Source organism: Malania oleifera, chromosome 8 (assembly GCF_029873635.1).
Source record: "Malania oleifera isolate guangnan ecotype guangnan chromosome 8, ASM2987363v1, whole genome shotgun sequence".
In the NCBI taxonomy this organism is placed as follows: Eukaryota; Viridiplantae; Streptophyta; class Magnoliopsida; order Santalales; family Ximeniaceae; genus Malania; species Malania oleifera.
The window spans coordinates 12,543,369-12,567,818 of NC_080424.1; the positions used below are offsets into that span (position 1 = coordinate 12,543,369).

The 24,450-nt window shown below is 35.5% G+C and overlaps 1 protein-coding gene across 1 annotated transcript in view; it reads left to right on the forward strand.

Moving 5' to 3' along the window:
- LOC131162470 (uncharacterized) overlaps positions 1-24,450 on the forward strand; it is a 59,347-nt gene that overhangs the window by 15,651 nt on the left and 19,246 nt on the right. Inside the window, exons 3-9 of the mRNA XM_058118979.1 lie at positions 45-143; positions 261-352; positions 8,864-8,964; positions 10,236-10,326; positions 23,606-23,664; positions 23,815-23,935; positions 24,378-24,446. Coding sequence (XP_057974962.1) covers positions 45-143; positions 261-352; positions 8,864-8,964; positions 10,236-10,326; positions 23,606-23,664; positions 23,815-23,935; positions 24,378-24,446 — 632 coding nt within the window. The remainder of the gene's footprint in view (positions 1-44; positions 144-260; positions 353-8,863; positions 8,965-10,235; positions 10,327-23,605; positions 23,665-23,814; positions 23,936-24,377; positions 24,447-24,450) is intronic.

The following is a 24,450-nucleotide window of genomic DNA, read 5'->3' on the forward strand; positions in this document are numbered from 1 at the left end:
TGAATGCTAATTTTTTATTTTTTTATTTTTTGGTTTATCATTAGACTATATGACAAGGGTGGACATTATCCAGGATTTAAGGTTTGACACTGCAACAACCAAAATCAAGGCAACTCCAGATGGAGAGTTTCTTATTGCATCAGGTGCCTTACAGTTCATATTTTAGTTCTTCAATGATATGGTTCACTTGTTATAACACAAACAATAATAATGTAATTCGCATACCCCGTGTTGTTCTTTGCTTTAATTTCAAAATTCAGGTATTTACCCACCACAAGTAAAAGTATATGAGCTAAGGGAACTGTCTATGAAGTTTGAAAGACACTTGGAATCAGAGATAGTTGATTTTCAGGTAGTTGGAACAATTCATACCGAGCAAGCTATCACACCATTATACAGTTTATACTGCTAGCTCTCATAGTTATCTTGAGTTCATTTACTTCGAGAATGATATGCTTTTTGGATGAACTGCCTTGATGCTCTTAGCACCTTTTGAATTCTCAGTGGCATGCTTGGTAGTCTGGGCAGTAGTTTGTCTCATTGTCCATCCCTTCCTTTTCCCTTTTTGTTCTCATTTTTGTTGATGCACAATTGTGTTGCCATGTACCAGTTGCATTTAATCTTATAGTTTTAATTTGTTTTGGAAATGTTACGTAATGTGTATTATAAATATTAAAAGCATATGAATTGTTAGGAGGGCAGAAACTTCCATCATGCTCTATTTAATTGCGTAGATGACGGTAAAAAGGAAAATATTGGAACCTTGTGCCATTTTCTTTTGCCTTCTCAGCAATCAAAGTGAAGATAGTTTGCAGTATTTGAAGTAGTTTTTACGAGCTTTTCTGGGGAAAGGAATGGTAGGAAATGTGTTCCTGTATATTCTTCACCAAAAAATGAATTATTGTTAAGTGACTTGATGCTTTGGCTTTAAATAACTGATGTTCAAAGATGCTGCCTTCTGGCCTTTCCTGGTCATCTTTTTTTTTTTTTTTTTTGTTTTTAAAAAATTTGTAATATATGAATTCTTTCATTAAAAGATCAAGAAGTTTGTTTTGTTCTTTATTTTTAAAAGAAACACCAATGTTATAGTGTCTATTTTTCTAATTTTTCTAATTATAATATTTTTAATGAATAAAACTAAAGTCAGGTCATATTACAACACATTATTATATGTTTATAACATGTTTATAAAAAGTTGCGAGGAGTTCTTGAGAAGTTCAAGAGAAATGTCGAACATTAGAAGTACATTTTCAAAATTAGATAAACATTTACTCAACTCATATTTTCTTAAACAGTATAGATTATGATAATAGAATTTTTCATTTTGTTTCGAAATGAAATTTTCTTTTCAATGTTAACAAACATTTTTTTTTTATAAAAAAATTTTCATTAAGAATATAAATGAAATATCCTACAAAATTTTGTTTTGTTACATTGCATACTTAAACCCAAATCCTTCTCCAAATCTCAAAAAATGCAATCTGCTTTAACTTCTCCTTTATCCAAGCTTTATATTTGTGCACAATTTGCTAAGGTGCACTATAATGATATCACAATAAATTACAATATTGCAAATAAAAAATCATCATTTAATATAACTCACTACTTGATAAAGTTAGATTTCAATAATATTTTGTTTTGCACTTAAATGTAGTTTATCCTTAAATGAATAATTGAATGTATTCTATTTTGTTTTTGTGTATTGTATATATGCGTACATTTGTATGTATACAACAATGCATTCATATCTTTTTGTTGGATACAGTGACTTCTGTTTTGATTTATTTTATTTTATTTTATATTATTTTTAAATTTTAGGCATTAAATCAACAAATTTGTAGGGATGGAGTATCTATAAAATATTTTTTAAAAACTAATACATGAAATGAAAATTAATGTTATAAATATAGTTAATATTATTTACTACATATACTCAAATTTATATTTTAATAAATAAAATTAAAGAATAAAATTAATACAAAAATTATATGGTTTAGTCTAAAAGAATAAGTTATCAAATTACAATAAAATGTGAGACCAATATAAAATATTAGGGCCTGTTCAGTTGTGAAACATTTTCTGTTTTCCATTTTTTTTGTTTTACAAAGAATTATAAAAAAATTAGCTTATTTTTGAAAATTTCAAGATTCATATTGAAAAGGTAGAAAATAAAGAATTTGTTTAAATGGGCCAAACGATATTTTATTTTTTATTTCTAGATTTCAAAATAATTACAAAAAAAGACAGCTTATTTTTCAATTTTTGAAAAATTTATTAAGTAATACTTGGGATCATGCATTTCTCTAGGCTTTGATTTGAATTTATGTGGATTTTAGGGAAAAAAGCTCTATACTATTCAACACAAATTAAAGTCCAAGATCTGCATTTCATGCTTCCATACGCAAAGTATGAGTTAGAAATCTAGAAAAATAATAAAAAATGTTTTCCAACTTTTCTATATAAATTTGGAATATTGGAAAACAAGGTGGCATTGTTGAGGAAGATGATTGGCACAAGATGTGAATTACAATGTCATGTCTGCTAGTAAAATTACAAAGTTACTAAATTAATTTGTAACCTCCTTTCTGATTATATTATTATCTATAGTATATGAAGATAAGGAAGACAATTGGCATAAGACGTGAGGCTGGTGGACTTTACTACTCTGAGTTGCTCTCTCCTCCTATTGCCTGCATTATTATTGCTACATCACTTTAAATCCATTGTTGCCTTGGTCATTCGTCATTGGACAAGTTAAAACAACTAGTTCCTACTTTGAGTTCTATGTTTAATCTTGAGTGTGAGTCTTGTCAATCAGGGAAGTATTATCGTGTTCCCTTTGCTTCTGAGTCAATTAACATGCAGTTAGCCCTTTTTTGTTAGTCCATTATGATGTTTGGGGTCCTAATCATATCACGTCAAAGTTGGGGTTTCGTTAACATTGTCTATGACTACTCCAGATGACTTGATTGTATTTAATGAAAGATTGTTTTGAGTTGTTTAATGTTATTTGTGCCTTTTGTTCTAGACCAACTCTTAAGAGTACTTTGGAGGATGAGCTTTATTACGTTTTTGGGTTTTACTCCCTTAGGTGGTTAGTGGGCAGTGATTTTAATGCAGTAAGTTACTTCTAGTATGCGAAATTTTGTCTTGCTAATTAGGGAGTGTGGCCTAAGGCATCTTCCTCTAAGCTTTGATGCCTTTACTTCATTTGTGTGTTTAGGGGGGTGGAGTGGTGGTTGATTGGATAGATTCTTGTTTTGTAGTGATTAAGAGGACAAATTCTCTAACCTCTCCCAGATGGTGCTACTGAGACCTTTTTCTAATCACTTCCTTATTTTGCTAGAATCTAGTAGGGTATTCTGGGGTCCCACTCCTTTTAGGTTTGAGAATGTGTGGTTGGACCAGGCATCCTTCAAGCCATTAGTGAGAAGCTCTTGGGAAGAGGACATAGGGAGGGGTTGGGAAGGCTTTAGGTTTATGAGGAAGTTGAAACATTTGAAGGAAAATCTGAAACCTTGGAACAAGGAGGTGCTTGGTGATGTTAAAGTCAGGAAATCCAACATCATTGGTGAGTTGGTTGGAACTTTTGGATAGAAATGAAGAGGAGACTAATCTCTCGGAGAGTGCGGAGGCAAAGAGGATCTCTCTGAAGAATGGATTGGAAGAGATGATTTTTAAGGAAATGAGAAGTTGGAGGTCAAAAACTAAATTTAAATGGATTAGAGAAGGTGATTGTAATACTGGATTTTTTCATTGGCTAGCTAATGATAAGGTGAGGAAAAATATGATTAGGGAGTTGGAGGTTGAGGGCCCTATCATAGGCTTTCCCAGAGTCAATAAAAACCCTGTGTTAATCGTTATTCTTTTCCAAAAAATTTTCGCTCACCAAATGCATAAAAAATACAAAGGGAAGCCCAATCCCACGACCTGGGGTCTCCTGGCTAATCCGAACACAGCCTCTTAGCTTTCTGGTGAGCAGAAAAAAAGAGACGTTCAACGGGGTCGCCAGTGAACTTGATATCACCACTCCTGATTTCACTGATAAATTTGTGATGCTGCAGGACATGGCAAGTACTTTCTCAATCCTGTTTGCATTAACATCTGTCAACAAGAACAGTGCCTTTTTTCCTGACACTGTCACTTTCCTTTGAACTTTTAGGCCCGTTTAGTTGCGGAAAACAGTTTTCATTTTTCATATTTAGCTTTCCAAACTCCAAAGAATTATAAAAAGTTGAACTTATTTTTAAATTTCCAAGATTCAGATTAAAAAAAGTAAAAAATAAATGGTTTGTTTAGTTGTGCAACGTAGTTTCCATTTTTTATTTCTAGATTTCAAAATAATTACAAAAATAATCTTGTTTTAAAATTTTCCAAAAAATTATGTAAGGTAATGTTTGGGAGGGTGGATTTTGGGGCTTAGTTTTGGATTTGTGTGGATTTGAAAGAAACTCAATACAATTTTATACCGTATCATGTTTAAATCCACGAAAATCCAAATCCAAATCCAAATTTGAATTTCCATGTTCCCAAATGCAGGATAAGAAAATAGAAATCTAGGAAACAATAAAAAGACGTTTTCCAACTTTCATATATAAAATTGGGAAACAAGGTGGTATTTTTGTTATTATTTGAAAATTAAAAATGCAAGGTAAGACTATTCCCCTTAGCCAATGGTGCCTAAACTTCTTATCGGTCTTCATTTCTTTTTTCTTTTTTGTTCAAATATTGTAAAACTGAAAAATAAGGTGACTTTTTTTTTTTGTAGCTTTTTAGAAAACTAAAATTCCACAACTAAATGGGCCCTAGTTTTCCACACTTTTTCGCATAAATTTAAAGTACTCGTCATTTTTATCATGAATGTCCTTGTAGAAGTTTTGACCGAGATGCTGAACTTTTCCCTCCCTCCTTCTGTATGAGTCCACCTCCATGTTAACTGTTGTATTGTATAGTATGCCTAACAAAGTTTCAATCTCAGCAAGCACCTAATCCCTCAATGTCTTATGAACAAATCATTCCAAACAACACCATTCCCTGCTGAAAGGACTTTGGCTATAACTACGTTTCATAATTGGCAATGGTGTACATAGCTGGAAACAAGTCTTTCAGGGCTGTATTACAGCACGACAAGTATAATCAGAATCTGATCCTGTTGCTATTCTGGAGCACAAACCCAATGAATTTAGAAAATAGCTCCTTCATCATACCTTTACAGAGGTCCACACCATAGGATAAATTGATCTCTTTACTCGATCCCCTTAATTTTTGGCTGTATTTGTCTGCAATAACATTACCCCCTAATCATCTTAACCCCTAATACCTTTTTCCTTGAAGAAACGACATGTTTTTAGGTGAAAATGCTCTCTGCTTCAACATAGTTATAGTTTACTTTCCTTTGCACTGCTTTCTATGTGTGTTGATGGAAAAGATGAAGCTAGAATTATTAAGGCATTGTCATTATTTTAATATTTATTTCCATTTCTTCATTTTTTGATTTCTAGAAGATAAATGGTATTTGCGCATTATTGTTGTTTTAAAATTTATTTCTACTTCATTTTTAAACTCCGCCCGTGATGCACTTAATGTCCTAATTTTTTCACACACAGCCGGTCCCAAGCCCGGGTAAAGGAGGAGGGTTGTGTTAGGTAGTTGATAGCCAACGTAAAATTTGTCAGATCACTATGATATGAATCCTTACTGAATATTTGTTGGGGCGTCCCCTACGAGCGACGCATTGCACTTGAACCACCTGGGTGTAGCGAAAAGTGGGCGAGGGTGGGCTAGGTTGTCGCCCGGGTACGGCGTCAAATATGTGAGGGTTCTTGCATCATTTTGCACGTGGTCAGGTAAAAACGTTAGTTCAGGAAACTAGGATTAGATTAGTAACTTGGGATATAGAGACACTCACGGGTAAAAGTATGGAAACTGTGGATGCAATGATCAGAAGAAAAATTAATATAATTTGCCTTCAAGAAACTAAGTGAGTGGGGGAGAAAGTTGGAGAAATTGATAAATCAGGATTTAAACTTTGGTACACTAGAAAGAAAAAACATAAGAATGGAGTAGGCATTATTATACAAAAACTTAAAAGATAGCGTTGTGGATGTAACTAGAGTAGGGAATAGAATCATAAAAATCAAGATGGTATTAGGACAAGAGATAATAAATATCATTAGTGCTTATGCTCCTCAAGTCGGTTTAGTAGAAAATCTTAAGAGACAATTTTGGGAAGATATGGATAGTATTATACAAGGCATATCAAGGACTGAGAAAATATTTATAGGAAGAGATCTGAATGGACACGTTGGAAGAGATAATAAAAATTATGAGAGGATGCATAGAGGATATGAATATGGAGACAAAAACGAGTCTAGGGAGATGATCTTAGACTTTGCTATGTCATATGATTTTAGTATAATGAATACTTGCTTTAAGAAGAGAGAAGAACACTTAATAGCCTTTAAAAGTGGACAAGATAAAAGTCAAATAGATTTCTTTTTAACTAGGTGGGTAGATCGTTTATCATGCAAGGATTGTAAAGTTATTCCAGGTGAAAGCCTAACCACACAACATAGAGCCTTAGTGTTAGATATATGTATTAAAAAATGGAAGAAAAATGATAAAATAAACCAGTATAAGAGAACTAAATGGTGGAACCTAAAATGAGAAAATATAATAAAATTTAAAGATAAAATGATCAAAGATGGGGATTGGATCATAGAGGATGGGATAGATACAAATACTCTTTGGAATAGATTAGCTAGCTCTATTAAAAAGATAGCAAAAAAATTGTTTGGTGAATCAAGGGGAAGATTCTCAAATAGCAAAGAGAGTTGGTGGTGGGATAAAGATGTACAAAAAATCATAAAGACAAGAAGAATTTGGTATAAAACGTGGCAAAAATGTAGTAACACGGATAACTTTGAAAAATATATGGAGGCAAGAAAAGATGCAAAAAAGGCTGTTAGTGAAGCTAAATATAGATCATTTAATTGTTTGTATGATAGATTAGGTACAAAAGAAGGGGAAAGAGATATATTTAAACTTGCTAAAGCTAGAGAAAGGAAGAGCAAGGACTTAGGAAATGTAAAATATATAAAAAGTGAAGATGTTATTGTCTTGCTTAAGGACGAAGACATTAAAGAAAGATAGCGAAGTTACTTTGGTAAGTTGTTTAATGAAAATCAAATAGAAGGCTTAAACTTAGAATTGTCAAACGAGGAAAAGACTAAAAATATAAGATTTATTCTCAAAATTAGAGTTAATGAAGTTAAGTTTGCACTAAAAAAGATGAAAAATGGGAAAGCTATGAGATTAGATAACATCCCAATTGAAGTTTGGAAATGCTTAGGTGATAACGGAATTATATTGGTCAAGTAATTTTTTTAATACGATTGTAAAAACTAAAAAAATGCCAGATGAATGGAGGAAAAACCCTTTAATCCCTATATACAAAAATAAAAGAGAGATTCAAAATTGTAATAACTATCGTGGAATTAAACTTATGAGTCATAAGATGAAACTTTGGGAAAAGGTAGTTGAACAAAGATTAAGGTTAGAAACGAAGATCTCATAAAATCAATTGGGTTTTATGCCTGGGAGATTTACCACAAAAGTTATTTATCTTTTAAGAAGATTAATGGAAAAGTTTAGGGAAAAGAAGAGGGACTTGCATATGATATTTATTGACCTTTAGAAAGCATATGATAGGATATCTAGGGAAGTTCAATGGTGGGTTTTAGAAAAAAAGGGTGTATGTAGTAGGTATATCGATGTCATTATGGATATGTACAATGGAGTAATGACTAGTGTAAGAGCTATAGATGGAGAAACTTGAGAATTTCCAATCATCATAGGTGTACATCAATGATCTGCTTTGAGTCCTTATCCTTTTGTTTTAGTGATGGACCAATTGACTAAGAGTATTCAAAAGGAGGTTCCATGGTGTATGTTGTTTGCAGATGATATTGTATTAATTGACGAAACTATGGACAGAGTAGAGGCCGAGTTAGAATTATAGAGAGAAGCTTTGTGATCTAGAGACTTTAGGATAAGTAGAAATAAGACATAATATATGAAATGTAATTTTAGTAATGATAGAGGAATATTGGAGACAAAGTTAAACTTAATGATGAAGAAATAAATAGCACTTGTAGATTTCGATACCTTGGATCTATTATGCAAGTTAAAGGAGAAATTGAAGATAATGTAATGCATAGAGTTAAAACAGGTTGGGTAAAATGGAGAAGTGCTTCAAGTGTGCTCTGTAATCGTAGAATACCTTTAAAATTAAAAGGGAAATTTTTTTAGGACAGTTATAAGACCAGCTATGCTATATGGATCGAAATGTTGGGCGACGAAGAAACATAATATCCAAAAAGTAAAAGTTGCCGAGATGAAAATGCTTAGATGGATGAGTGGTATAACATTGAAAGATAAATTAAAGAATGAACATATTCGTGGTAAGTTATGTGTAGCTCCTATAGAAGATAAGATAAGGGAGGGACGACTCAGATGGTATGGACACTTGCAACGTAGGCCACATAGTGCACCTGTGAGGAAGAGTGACTTAGTTACTGTGGGGGGCAGTAGAATGAGTAGGGGTAGACCTAAAATAACTTGGGAGGAGATAGTAAGTAAGGATTTAATATCCTTGAATCTATCAAAAGAAACGGTCCATGATCGCATAAATTGGCAAAAAAAGATTCATATAGCCGACCCCACTTAGTGGAACTAAGACTTGGTTTTGTTGTTGTTTCTTCATTTTATATGCTTTTGAGAAGACAAATGGTATTTTACATTTCAATGTAAAATTCTCATAATTTTGGAATATTATTTTTACGATGTTTTGTTGCTTAAATAGGTGTTGGCAGATGACTATTCAAAGATTGCATTTTTATGTGCTGATCGTTCTGTTTGTCTGCATGCGAAATATGGACGTCACTACAGTTTACGGATTCCGAGGTTTTTATTTTCCTTTTCTTGAATTTGTCATATTTATTTTCCTTTGTCCTATGAGTAATTCTTTTACGCACTGTTTTTGTTTACCAATTCACGTTAGTTAATTAGATTAAATGGGTTTGGCTTTTTTTTTGGTCTGATACTTGGCCTTATCCCTAATATGTTAGCATTAAACATTGATGATAGCTATTTCTTCTTGACTTGGAAATGGCTTGTCGATAGAAGCTAGCATACTTTAAGCTGGGTTGCAAAACAAAGATATCTTTCAGCATCTTTGTTAGATGTTAGTGTTTCTCTGTCAGTGATCCATTGATGGTCCGTAATCTGTTAATGACACCGATGAAATTATTGCCAATGAGACATGTAGGCTTTAGCAACTTAGGTACCATATCCACATCATTCTTGTCACCCTAAACGGATGTGATTTTAGTTCTTTCCAAAATCCTAAGACAGGTTCAGATTTACTGTACTGGTATTGTCTGAGAAAGAATCACACAAAGTCATGCAAATGTGTGTAGAAAGGGTGATCATCAGTATCCATGAGCTTTTGCAATCTTTTAATAACGCATTTTTCTTTTCACATATTTCAATGTATGTTTATTTTCAATTTTGATGCATGCTTTGAAGAACACATTATTAGTATTTTACTTTGTGCCATTTGCAATTTTATGATAATGTGCTTGGAGCTTACAGTTGTTGTGGTCCCACATATTTCTGGAGCCATTTTAAGTAGCTTGGACCGTAAAATTTTTTTAAGCATGCATTAATTTTGTTTGGAAGAATCTTTATTCTGAAATAATCCTTAGAGAAAGTTTCAACAACCAACTTTCATTGTAAAGTGATTTTAGGTTCAAAATCAATTTCTGATGCCTCAAATATGATTTATCACGTAGCCAACCCCACCTAGTGGGTCTTGGGACTTCATTTGTTCTTGTTGCACAAATATGATTTGTCAACCAAATTAGTGAAAAGTAGCCCAGCAATAATTTTGCATCATGAGACCATTTTCATTAAAAAAGCAGACCCAAACAGAATTTTATTCTCTAATATTTTACCAGAATTTTACCTTTTCAAAGAAAGTTATCATGGCAAACTTGAGTCTTACCAGACACGGAATGTTTTGATTTTCATTGGTGAGATGTATTTTATGATACCTGGAAGGAATTCACTTGAATGGCTTCTTGTTCCATTAAAGCTTCATATCTTCCCGTTGTACCTTCATTGAATGACTTTCCCCTTTTGAGATGTGGGATATATCCATTTTTGTTTTACAGGATGGGACGGGATATTGCATATGATTGCTGGTCTTGCGACTTGCTTTGTGCTGCCTCATCTCCAGATCTATATAGAATAAATTTAGAACAGGTTTTCTACTTAACTTCGACAAAAATTTCTTCTCCTATTTAGTAATTTTCTTCATTGTGTTTGACAAGGTACAATTCTTGAATTTCTTGTGAGAAAGACCTAATCAATTGCAAATAGTATGAATATTAGCATCAGAAATCCTAATTTTTTTTTGGGTAGTAAAAGAAAATTTTATTCATAGGAAGAGAATTTACACAGGGGAGAATGAGACATCTCCCAAAAAAAGCTTGAAATTAGTAAAAATCGCAAAAAAAGTACCAAAAAATAATAAATCAGCATTCCAAAAATGTTTCTCCAATCTCTATGTAACTTGTGGAGACTAATTCCTATGAAAAAACTCAAAACCAGCACACCACAGTGAGGCCAAGCACTGAATTTTTTCCCAAACCCGCACCCCATTTTATTTCTTCGCGCTGAATATTCTTGCATTACGCTCCAACCATAACCCCTATAAAACTGCAAATATTCCACACTTCCATAGGACTGCCTTGTTGTTTCTTCTACCAAAGCGTTTGAAAGAAACAGCTAACAATTCACCAACTGAAGAAGGGCAAACCCAGCACTCTCCAGAAATACCAAAAGCATATTTCAAATCCTCCAAGAAAATTCACAGTGCAAAAGAAGATGAGAAAGACGTGAGTTTTTTGTAACAGAGCACACATATATTGGGAGAGAGAGCCTTCAAAGCTCTCCTAATTCGCAGCAGGTTATTAGTATTAATTTTATTGAGCACAACCAACCAAGTGAAAGCGTTAATTTTTGGAGGAGCCTTAGCCTTCCAAATGAAACGATAGAGTGGGAAAGAAGAGTTGGAGTGAGTCAAGAATTCAAAAAAGAGTTAACAAGACCAGGACTGAACATCCCTCCCTGATGAAAGATTACTCCCATTCAATAAAGATAACAAAGAAGAGAGTTCTACCATCTCTCTATCGTTAAGAGGTCTCCTAAAATGGAGGTTCCAAGAAACCAATGGGCTAGTCAAATCCCCTACATAGAAAGATATATAGATCTATTTTTCTCGGAGCTTAATAAAAAAAGATGAGGGAATGAATTGCATTTTGATTGACTAGGTGCAGTTGCTTTCAACTGTATTCAGAGCTTGTAAGGGGTTTAATAATATTAAATTTCCATTGTTTTGGGATAGTCTAATATCATTTTTTTTTTTTTGAAAAAATTAACTAGCATGAATATTAGTTTTCTTGTGTTTGAGTTTATTTATAATGGATAGCCATCTGTTGCACGGTGTTTGCATGCAACTCGTATATTTTTTAGTTTCTTGTATTCTTGTATTTTTTTTGGGGGGTGAGGGGGTGGATGTTGGTTTGGAAAATCATTATTGACTATTTTCTCAATGGTTGTGCGGATTCATTTTACTTACTTTCCTTTTTGGGATGGGCTAACTGGTTGTTTTTTTTTTAAAAAAAATAAATTTTGATAGACGTAAATGATCAAGTTTCATGCTTGTAGTTTTTTTTCTTTTCTTGTTCCTTTTTTGTTTTGGGGGGGGGGGGGGGGGGGCGGGGCAGAGAGGGAGGGGGCATTTCAGGTCTAGTTTACCCTTGTGTTACTGAACTTACAGTGGTAGTCCTGCTATAGCCTTTCTAGTGCTAAATTCATATAAACCCCATTTGTTGGAGTGGGTTACTGTTTTGTTAATCTTCTTATGTGTGGATCACTGCAGCTGATTTCATTGGGCGACTGAGGCTATACACTAAATAAGCCTGTTGCATGCCATTAGTCTTTTCCTTTTTTTCCGCATGCCATAGTGGCGAACAGTTGGGATCATAAAAATGAGATGATCATTGCTTTTTGAGATTCATAAAAATGAGATGATCATTGCTTTTTGAGATTTCCAAGGAAAGATTTCTATTGGGATAGTTGGACTACATTTTATTCTGTAATAAGTAGAACAAGATTACTAAAGTTCATTTCTAATGTTGTCATGATGTTTAATGTTTTTGTTTTGTGGACTTATTTGCTGAGTGCTGGAGGAACGCCTTCATCATTTAGACTGCCTATTTTGCATACTTATTTTTGTGGTGGATTTACAACACTATGCATGCAATGAATCTTTTGTGTGTTGTGTAGTTTTTTATGTTGACATTAATTTGTAGTTTTGTGTTCTAGGTCCTTGGAGGGTATAAATGCTTAGGTAGTTGTAGATTATAGGACTGTAATAAAATTTTGATTCAGACTTGTTTTCTTTCTCTATTTGCAGTCCTTTCCCTCCTCTCATCCTCCTTTCTTCTTCTCATCACCTCTTTGTTTGTCTCAATATTTTGGCATCAGAAACAAGCCTAAGAAACTCCATGTGGCATATAATTCTTCAGTTATTGTATCTGTTTAGTGAATGTTGGAATTTTAAGGGCTATTGCATCTTTATTTGGGGAAATATGCAAGCAAAATTTATTATCATTCATCAATCACCATCGATGATTCATTCATTACTTTAATGCTCATAAGATATTTGTTTCTTCAAAATTCCAAGGACATTTCAGTATGATTTCTTGTAAAGAACGCTTATCCTTCAAGTTATTGGGGTTTGCACAATTGCACGCTTGAGTTGGATATTTGTCATGAAAATAAAAATGATTTATCATGGGCAAGTATTTTCTATGAGCATCATATTTTTTGATCCAAACAATTTGTTTAATTTTGATTGTTTTGTCTTTTGTATGTATTCCACATCTGAAAATCAGTTCTATAAGTTTCCATTATTTCCTTGGATTCATGATCCTAATTTTTAGATGAAAAAAGAAATTTATTAAGAGAGAGAGGGGAAAGTAAAAAAGTGGATAAAGAAGTCCTTTGAAAAAGGGAAGAACAAATCAAAATAGAACAAAATAAAATTGTTGGGAAGCCCCCTCTTTAGTGCCCTTCCATTTTAAGTAACAAAGGGTTTCAATTTGTCCAGTTCTCTCTGTCAATTCTTCTTCTGAGCAACAGTTACTCATATTTATGTAGTTGAAGTTTTCATGAGACGTTGTTCCTTGCAAGCTCTTTAATTGATGATAGTAGGAGCGGAGTGGAATTTAAGCTAGAACTTTGAAGAGTCACATTAGACTCTAAAAGGATTTTGGATAAGGAGGAATAAAACAGAATATATGAAATGTAATTTCAGTAATGTAAGGAGTAGTAGTGGAGAGAAGATTATACTTGATAGTCAAGGGATTTATAGCACTAATAGATGTAGATATCCTGGATCTATTATGAAAGTATAAGAGGAAATTGAAGATGATGTAGTACATAAAATTAAAACAGGTTGGATAAAATGTAGGAGTGTGTCATGTGTGCTGTGTGATCATAGAATACCCTTAACATTAAAAGGGAAGTTTTATAAGATGACTATAAGGCCAGCTATGTTTTATGGTTTATAATGTTGGACAACTAAGAAACAACATGTACAAAAGGTAAAAGTTGCTGAAATGCAAATGTTAAATGTTAAGGTGAATGAGTGGTATAACATTAAAAGATAAAGAAAGAAACAAGCATATACACATGTTCTTAAATTTCCACGAAATTGTTGAAATTTCCAGTTTTCGTCACCCTCAAAATCGAAATGGCAGTCGATTTCCGTCTTGCATAATTTCCTTCGAAATCTCAACGAATCATGTCTAAATTTATCTAAATCTCGAAATTTCAGTGAGACTTGTCAAAATTTTAACTATACAATGAAATTTCTTTGGAATTCAAATAAGAGATTTAGGAGTGAAGTGAAATTTCTCTTTTAATTTATTTTATTTATTTTTATCGAAACAAAATATTATTACAAATGATTTTGTAATTATATGAAAAAATAAACTTACAGCAGCATTTAATTTAAATTATCATTTAATAAAAAATATTTAAATTATTTATGAATTTCATTTGTATGAGTTGAATATTTTTACTATACATTATCTTACAAATATGTTTGATACACGTACTATATTACAACTTTTCCACCTCATATACAACATAGATGCATTTAACTAGTAATATATTAGTCCTAAAACTTACATTATTATGTTTGTTAATCTAAAGTTTCACAAAGAATTCCATGCTTTACTACTGATTTTTGTTATTTTTTCATATTGAAATTGAAATTGGCATTGAAATTGAAATTTCCGTTGAAATTTCTGTACTTTTGTAGCATCAAAATTTGAGTCGAAATTGAAATTTAAGACCTTGCATATACACAATTAATTTGGGCATAACACCGATTGAAGACAAGATAGGGAGGGGCAGCTTAGATGGTTTGGGCATTTGAAACACAACCTTGTAGAGCAACTGTGAGGAGGAGTGAGTTTGTAATTGCTTTTGGCATGAAAGGGAGTAGTGGTAGGTCTAAAATAACTTGGAATAAGGTAGTGAAGAGGTAGTGAAGAAGGAAATAATACCAAATAAGGGAACAATCTCTAGGAAATAATATCAAATCTTTAAAAATCAAAATAGTACATAACTTAGATTTTTTTTTTTAAACCATAAAGACCCTAGATACTGTACTAGATTATTACCATGGTTATTAAAATTGCAATCTGGATCTTAGGATCGTATGATTCTACTATCCAAATTCACCCAAACGATCCAAGTTGCAATAAAAATCGGAATCAAGTAGAATTGGTAGAATCATAGAATCGGGATCGAAGAATCGTAAGTAGAATCGTACAAATCCCACTCTGCTTGTAACGCCCCGAACCCCTAAACCCGGTCCGGTGCGTTATACCTGATAAATCCTGATAATCCATATTTCGTAACATACACAGCGGAAAATATAATCATAATCTCCATAAACATAGTTCTATAATACCAACATTCCATAATACCAGAGTTTGCTATATCCTATTTAGAAATCCATAAAATTTATCCATCACCTACATTTTCCATAGATACATACAACTCCAACACATTTTAGTATTTTCAAAACCATTCCATACTCAACAACCTTAAAACATAAAGACATAAAACATAAACATATACATCCCCAAAATATTATCAACATATATCCTTTCTTTTATAGTCCTAAAAAATGCTAAAATACCCTCGAGCTCCTAAGCTCGACCTCGAGGATGTCCTGAAAAGAAATAATCATATTCGGGTGAGACACATCTTAGTAAGGGAAGAAACACATATATTAAAACAGCGTGTGGCTAACACGAGCTAAAATAGATATCATTTTAATACATTTGCAAATCATCACATAACATTGAAATCGTTTTCTGAACCTAAACAATCACATGCAAATATTTAACCCACGAGATTACTTAAGGATAAGGGTGATTACTCATCCATACAAGTAGCACCCCTCTGCTCTGATACTTAGGTAACCCTAAGGTCATGACTAAAGCACACCAGGGCACTCACCTTACTCAGTAAGCCCTCAAGTGTTAACTTGATCTCGTACTCACGCATTCAACAATAGTTTACGGCAAAGGTCCTAAGGATAGGGAAATCTACCTACCCATACAAATAGGTTCCCTCTGCCCTAGTACGTTATGCAGCTACTGCCACATCTGAAGCTACTAGTGCACTCGCTTTTCTCAGCAAGCCCTCAGGCGAAGAGTTCGCCTCGCCTAATCGTAACATGTTCTATATACATAATTACTTCTAATAACATAGTACATTCTTCCTTTCTGTCATTATTCATTCATACACATTTGTTCATATTCATAGCTTAAACATTGCATTTCATTTGACTTTAAGTAACTCTTTCCCGTTTACATCGTTCACATTTTTCATTTCATTTCATGGTCATTCCATTGTCATTTCATTCCTTCGTATTACAGCTGGTCTTTAGCCATCATCAGTTAGTCCGCATAGAAATGCTCTAGAATCTGCTACAGTTAGTCCACATAGAAATGCGCTAGAATATGCTAACATGACTGTCTTTTAGCTGTCTTACATTTACATGGCTGTATTTAACATACATAGACAATATTGTCCATATCATATTTTATTCTCAATACTTTACTTAGCCTACATCTCATACATTTAATATATATATTAGCACAGAATCTCATGCCACACAGTTTAACAATAAAATTCATATACATTCCTTACAAAATAAGCCAACCCATAATTAACATTTATATGCTGAAAATACGTTTCTTTTCTTAGTTAATTCCTCAGAAAATTCCTTCCACTTTCATTCGTTTACTTTCACATATACATAACTATATAAACAATCCTAGGCTCAGAAAACATAAATTTCATGGTTGACATTTTAAACCTACATAAAAACATATATACATAAATAATACATGATCCTTTTTAATTCATGAAAAACCTGATTTAATACATAAATTTGCCCCTTACCTGACTTCAAACTACGCTGGCAGGATCCCCGCAGCATTCACTTGGACCCGAATCCAAAAATCTTAGTTTAATTAAAATAAATTTCAATTAACTCAAATTTTAAGAAAAATACTTATTTACTACTTCCTAGGCTCCAAATAACAACATTCCTTAAGAAAATCCCAAAATAACTTACTTACCCTGATTTTGGGATGTTTCCCAAACCCCTCAAACCAATGATCAGCTCCTACAGCCTTGCAGAGAATGATCCTAACCTTGTGGTGGTTCCGGATCGTCAAACCGGGTCAAATCCGGCCCGAAATCGAAGAGAGAAGGCTGGGAGACTGTTTTAGAGAGAGAGAGAGGAGAGAGAGAGTTCATGAATTTACGTTGAAAATGAAGAAAAGCCTATTTATAGGCAGGGCTTCGTCGACAAGACACGTGGATTCGTCGACGAGACATTTTAGAGACTTCGTCGATGAGAAGATACCTTTGTCGACGAAATTCAGAGTTTCCAATTTACTCTCTCGGGATTCCTTCGTCGACAAGAAACTGGAGTTCGTCGATGATCTAAGAAGGGCACTCGTCGACGAAGACATGACATTCGTCGACGAGGCCAGCTTTTTCTTCTAATATCCTTCCTTTTATCCCTTATTACCTATTAATTAATTTATTTGTTATTTTCTAATTATTTTAAATTTCCGGGTCATTACACTGTTACCTGGATTGGTTTTTTTTCCACCCCCCCCCCCCCTTTTTGGGCTTCAATAATGTGGTCCAATACATGTTTTTATTTGGCCAAAGGCCTCAATGAACAAATTCAGCGGAATCTGCACCTGTCTTCCCTGGAGTTTGACATCTCAGTCCTCTACTCATTGAAATTCAGCAACCCAGTACCTGAATTTCTCTCATGTTCGACAACCAGAGAGCCCTCCATCTAGTGACTGGTGTTTGATCAACAGCAGCTAGCAGTCTTGCTGTTTGATCAACAGTTCTTTGGTGTTCAACAACCAGAGTTCCTGGGCTTCAACAAAAACTCAGTTCTCAGTCCTCAGTCCTCAGTCCTCTTCCTTCTTTAGTGTTCGACAAGAACACGCTAGTCCTCTTCAACACAGAGTTCTTTTTTGATCAGCAGCAGCCAAGAAAAGAGCCAAGCCAGCAGGCCCAGCAGAGCTGCAGAGGTATGCTTTGAAACAGATTTTTTGCTTATTGAGAAGACTCAATAATGAGCATTGTTTTTCTCCTCCTCCTTTTCTTGCTCTTCTTTTTCTTTTTTTTATTGTTTGAACTTTTTATTATATTTTTAACTTCTTATTCTTACTAAGTTACTAACCAAGTTTTTAGTCTTAAGACTTGTCATAAAGTTCCACATATATACTTTTTTAATATTTATTTTACATTGAAAGTAGAATCTTACAATTCTCGATCTGATTCTACTATTCTATCTTGCAGATCCCTCCAACGATCCCACTTAGAATCCCGATTCTACCAACCTTGATTATTACCTTTATTAAATCCTAGTATTAAATGCTGCAAAAATTGAAAAACCCCTGACAAATGATGAACGACATTATTGCATCACTAACACTCTCCTAACAAACCAAATAGTTTTTTTTTTTTTTTTCCTAGAAACTCAAAAACCAAGCTATGGGGCATTGCAGAAATAAATGAGCAAGATCCTCATTTCTAGCATAGAACATTACATGCATCTAAAGAGAGGCATGTATGGTCTTTGAACCTGTAGAAGATTGTTGGTGTTTAACTCTATTAAGAATTGCAGTCCACACAAAATAAATGATCAAGATCCTCATTTCTAGCGTAGCACATTACATGCATCTGGAGAGAGAGCCATGTATGGTCTTTGAACCAGTAGCTGATTATTGATGTTAGCTCTATTAAAAATTGCTGTCCACAAAATATGAATTTGGGTTGCCACCCTCGAAGCTCATATTGCATCATTAGCACTCTCCTAACAAATGAGATAGTTTAGTTTTTCTCTAGAAATTCCAAACACCAAGCTGTGTGGCATTGCTGAAGTAAATGAGCTAGATCCTCATTACTAGCAAAGAACATTACATGCACCTGGAGAGCGAGTCATGTATGATCTTTGCACCCGTTGCAGATTGTTGGTGTTAACTCTATTAAGAATTGGGTGCACACAAAAGGCTTTACCTTTGAAGGAACTGTAGCTCTTATGCTATTAGCTGAAGGGAAGGAACAAAAAGATTTGTTTAGATGAGAATAAACTTTATATTTGTTAAAAGGAAAGAAGAAATCCCTGCAAGATGAATTTGCGGAGACTTATAAACACATGCAGCATGCCTTTCCATTTATAATTTTAGTGTCCCATTCATTCTCTTGCAATTTAAATTTATTTTTAATAAACTTTTGTCAAAGAGAGATATTGAGATAGTCTCACTCCCTTTCAATTAGTTCAGGAATTCCTCCACTTCTTTTTATCACTGAAAGGCTGCTTTATTTTTACCCCTCCCCCCAATAAAAAAAACCATAATGCATTTACCCAGAAAAGCAATGTTTTTGGACACCAAATTATCGAGACCCAAGGCCGCTTCTTATTTTTACAAACTATTTCCCAACTTACAAGATGATTTCTCTTCTTACCCACCCTGACCAAGGAAAATCATGCATAATCCTCTAGCTTACTGCCCACTCCTACCAACCTGTCACGAGCTAAGCTTGTTCAGGGCATTATGTTTGCCTGTGACCGCTTATCTCGTGTGCTTGGGATGAGTTTCCATCACGTAAATACTAGTGTAGGGTTCTTTTCTGCTAGTAGAGTCTTTGTAAGCCAAATAAGGCAGTATGACTCCTCGATCACTTTGATGTTTCCTAGTGTCAGGATGATAATTACATAAAAACCTCTTTAGGGGAGGGTGAGTGTTCATCAGTCTTTGTAAAACTTACTAGCAATTGTCAACGTGCTTAGCCTACTTGCCTTCCTCGCTAAGTATAGCATGTCAACAGAGGATTTGTTAATGAATTACGTTTGCTTCAATGTTTACTGCTTGCTTGCCACGACTTTCATGAATTGATTACTATTTCCGCTGCTATCTGAATGAATGTTAATGAAAGTGCTTCGTGGATGAATGTTGGTAAACGATAGGCTGGCTAGTTAAGCAAGAGTGCTTTAGCTAGCGCCGCACGGCCCTTCACAACGGTGTGAAAATAGTCGGACCGTGACATTTGGTATCAGAGCCAAGTCGGTGACACTTGGTGAGAGCCCAAGGTTGAGTTGCTACGTGAATTCGATTGCCTTCATTGTTGGATTTGGGAAGCTTTGGTAAGTGACCATGGCACCAAACACTGCTGAGAGGATCAGCATGCTGGAAGCACAGGTTGAGACAACAACCAACACTACGGCCGCGGAGGTGGCCCAGATGAGAGAACTTGTTGATGAGGTGATGGGATCACAAAAACATCAAACAAGTTTGATAGGCGACTTGTCAGAGGACTTTCGCCACACAGTTGAAGCTTTGCAGGCCTGAATGGCAGATTTGGATGCAAAGATGAATGTGATGGTTCTTGCTATGGGGAACTCCAACACTCTGGGAGTTAGCAAAACCAAGGTGTCAGAACCCAGGACGTATGGGGGTGCCCGAGATGCCAAGGAGTTAGAGAACTTCTTGTTTGATGTGGAGCAGTACTTTCGTGTTGTGAGAATGGCCTCAGAACAGGCAAAGGTGGATACTGCAACCATGTACTTGATTAGTGATGCCAAACTGCGGTGGCATACCAAGTATAGAGAAATTGAAAATGGAAGCTGTGTAATTGATAGTTTGGCAGACTTGAAGAGAGAGCTCAAGGCCCAATTCTTTCCTGAAAATGTTGAGTATAATGCAAGGAGAAAACTGAGAGATCTCAAGCATACAGGGTCAATCAGTGAATATGTGAAACAATTTTCTGCTTTAATGTTGGAAATTCGGGATATGTCGGAGAAGGACAAGTTGTTCTATTTTCTTGAAGGGATGAAACCGTGGGCAAGAACTGAATTTCATAGGTAAAGGGTTCAAGACTTGTCAACTACACAAGCGGCTGCAGAACGCTTGACTGACCACGCTGGTGATGATACCACTTCGTCCAAACGGTTTGGCGGAGAGGGAAACAGTAGAAAGTCTTTCAAGAATGGCAAACCCAAGAGTGGGGGAGTCGACTCTAAATCATCAACCTCAAAGGAAGTTTCGTCATCTCAAGGGTTCAACACACCCAATGGAAAGGGGAAGAGTAAAATTTCATGCTACTTGTGTGGTGGATCTCACAAAATGAGTGAGTGTCAACACAAGAGTTTACTCAATGCCTTACAAGCTTCTACTTCGGGAAAAGGGGTGGAAAGTGAGGAGGAAGAGGATGATGCCATTGGAAAAGCAGGCAAAAACACCAAAAGTTACACGAGCAGAAGGGTTAATGTTTGTGGACTTGAGGATAAATGGGAAGAGTACTCGCGCTATGGTGGATACGGGGGCTACTCATAATTTTGTTTTGTAATTGGAAGCATGGAGACTCAACTTATCCTTAGAGAAGGATACAGGACGCATGAAAGCAGTTAACTCTGTAGCCCAGCCTACTCTGGGAGTAGCCAAGCAAGTGGCTATAAAGCTTGGACAGTGGGAAGGTCATGCGAATTTCACAGTGGTGCCATTGGATGACTTTCCAGTCATTCTAGGAATGGAGTTCCTAAGGGGGACGAGGGCAGTGCTGATGCCTTCAGCTCGTTCTCTGTGTCTGATGGGAGATCACTCGTGCATGGTGCAAGTCGTTGCAACGAAAGGAGACGAAGGGAAGTCCCTTTTGGCCATACAACTCAATGAGGGATTGGGTCAGGGTGAGCAGACACGTCTAGCTACGGTGGTGGTAGACAAAGAAGTAGGCCAAGAGCTGGAGCCTACGACCATCCAAGCGGTGTTGGATGAGTATAAGGAGGTGTTTCTGGATAAGCTGCCTCACAATTTGCCTTCACGACGGACTGTGGAGCATGAGATCGAGTTGTTATCAGGAGTGAAATCACCTGCTAAAGGGCTATGTCGGATTGCGCCTCGAGAGATAGTAGAGTTGGGGGAACAGCTTGATGAATTGGAAGCGGGATGTGTTCGCCCTTCCAAAACGCTGTTGGGAGCATCGGTGTTGTTTCGGAGGAAACATGAAGAGCATCTACGGAAGGTGTTCGACAAGCTGAGGGGAAACAGTCTGGATGTGAAGAAGGAGAATTTCTCTTTCGTTTGGCGGAGCAACAAATTCCTTGGTCAAGTGGTTGAACAAGGTCGTATCCGGAGGGGTATGGAGAAGGTAAGGATGATTTAAGAACGGAAGATCCCCACGACAGTGAAGGAGTTGCGTTCCTTTCTTGGCCTTACTAAATACTGCAGGAAGTTCGTTGAGGGGTATTCGCGTAGAATGACTCCAATGATGCAAAAACACCCCTTGTTCAGGGCATTATGCTTGCTTGTGACCGCTTATCTCGTGTGCTTGGGATGGGTTTCCATCATGTAAATACTAGTGTAGGGTTCTTTTCTGCTAGTAAAGTCTTTGTAAGCCAAATAAGGCAGTATGACTCCTCGGTCACTTTGATGTTTCATAGTGCCAGGATGATAATTATATAAAAACCTCTTTAGGGGAGGGTGAGTGTTCATCAGTCATTGTAAAACTCACTAGCAATTGTCAACGTGCTTAGCCTACTTGCCTCCCTCGCTAAGTACAACATGTCAACAAAGGATTTGTTAATGAATTACGTTTGCTTCAATGTTTACTGCTTGCTTGCCTCGACTTTTATGAATTGATTACTATTTCCGCTGCTATCTGAATGAATGTTAATGAAAGTGCTTCGTGGATGAATGTTGGTAAACGATAGGCTGGCTAGTTAAGCAAAAGTGCTTTAGCTAGCGCCGCACGGCCCTTCACAATGGTGTGAAAATAGTCGGACCGTGACATTCCCACTGGAATCTTAAACAAGGGTAGAAAATACAAGGGAATCGAAGAAAGAGACACCTGGATTAAAGTAATGCAATACCCCGGAGGAAAAGAGCGCACCCTCCCTCCATCCTATCCTGGATGGTTAGACACTTTAGTTTTCACTAGATCCCAAAACCTTGCAGAACAAGGTTTACTACCTAAAGGGAAGTAAAAGATCTTTGCGAAATCCCACACTCCACAAGAGCAGCTTACATAGGAGCACCTTGGGACTCAAATCAATAGCAGCTAGGTCACACTTACCTAACATTTCCTATTGAAAATCTTTTGGTGACTCAAAATTGTGGGTTTCCTTTTTATTTCTGCAACTCAAAAGGCAAGATCATTATATGAAATGAAATATTCTAATAACTAAACTTATAAGAAAAATTGGTCAAAACAATTATTAATTGTTAGGAATGCGGAATTTTTAAGAGGGCAGGCCTTGGATCAATGCAAAGGTTGCTCCTTTGTGATCAGTTGGTCATGGGTCGAGTCCAAGGAAACGGGCTCTCTGCATAAAAGCAAGGTTAAAGCTACGTACGCAGTGACAATTTTTCCTTCATCCTCGTAAAGTAGGGAGCCTTGTGGCCTTGGGACGGTTTTTTTTTTTTTAAATAATCTAGAATTTTTATTTGATTTTTAATCACAGGTTCGAGACATGGAAACAGACTCTTGCAAGAATGGAAGGTAAGGCTGCGTACTATAGACACATTGTGGTCTGCCTCTTCCCTGGACCCTGCAAACATGAGAGCTTTGTGCACCAGGACGCCCATTTTTCAGGAACTATTACTTTGATATTTTAGTTACATGTGGCCAACAAATTCTCATTGTCCTACGTCATCTGGCCTTAAGCTGAATTTCATATAATGTGTGTGTGGAATTCCAATTTAGTTTCTGGACAGTGGGCATAACTATTTTTTTTTGTGTGTACGTGTTTTTATATATATATATATATATATATATATATATTTAAATTTTTCTCATTGAAATTGTATAACTGCTCTATCTTCACGTTTTATGGATTTGGCTTCTTTCTTAATAGGGACGTTTTCTTTCCTCGCTTAGCACGCAATCTCCAGCACTAAATGTAGTATCTCGAAGGTATTTGTCAAATTTATGGCTGATGTGATGCACTGGTGCCCATCTTCAGTTCTATAGGAATCTGACATTAGTATGTTAGTTCATCAACCTTTATTAGTTCAGATTCAGGTATTTTATTTTACTTTGTTTTGTTTTATTTTCCCAATTCAGCAAGCTTCATGGATTAGTTGCTTGTGGTGGTGAGGATGGTGCTGTAGAGTGCTTTGACATGAGAACAAGATCTGCTGTTGGTAGGATTAATGCTGTTGCTCCTACTGGTGATATTGATGAGGTAGCTATCCTTCTTCTTGATCCAGTGACAATAAACTCAAATGGGGTTCTCATTGTGAAATGAAAAATTTCCTGAAAGTATGTTGCTTACTAGCCAAATCACATGGTCTGTATTATGAAGTATATATCCAAAATTGCTATTTATTATTGGTTTGGACTGCGTCAGGATTTCGTTGTCCATAACCATTCACAAATTATTGTTCCTTTGTTGAAATTTATTTTTTTGGGGAACCTACGCGGGTATGCTTGGGGTTCTTTTGAATCCCCTATTGAATGTAGAGGGGCACACAATGCCCTTTTTCTGTTTTACTTTTTTATTTTTTCAAGTTTCAACTATGTCAGAACAAAGAAAGGTGTAGCTGTATGTGGTCATGCTGGTGTTATGATCATTATCTTTCTAGTTTTGTTTGTCTGAATGCATCACTATTGTGCTGGATTTGTAGGAAGTTACTGCATTGGAGTTTGATGAAGATGGGGGTTTCCTCATGGCTGTTGGAAGTAGTGCAGGAAAGGTAC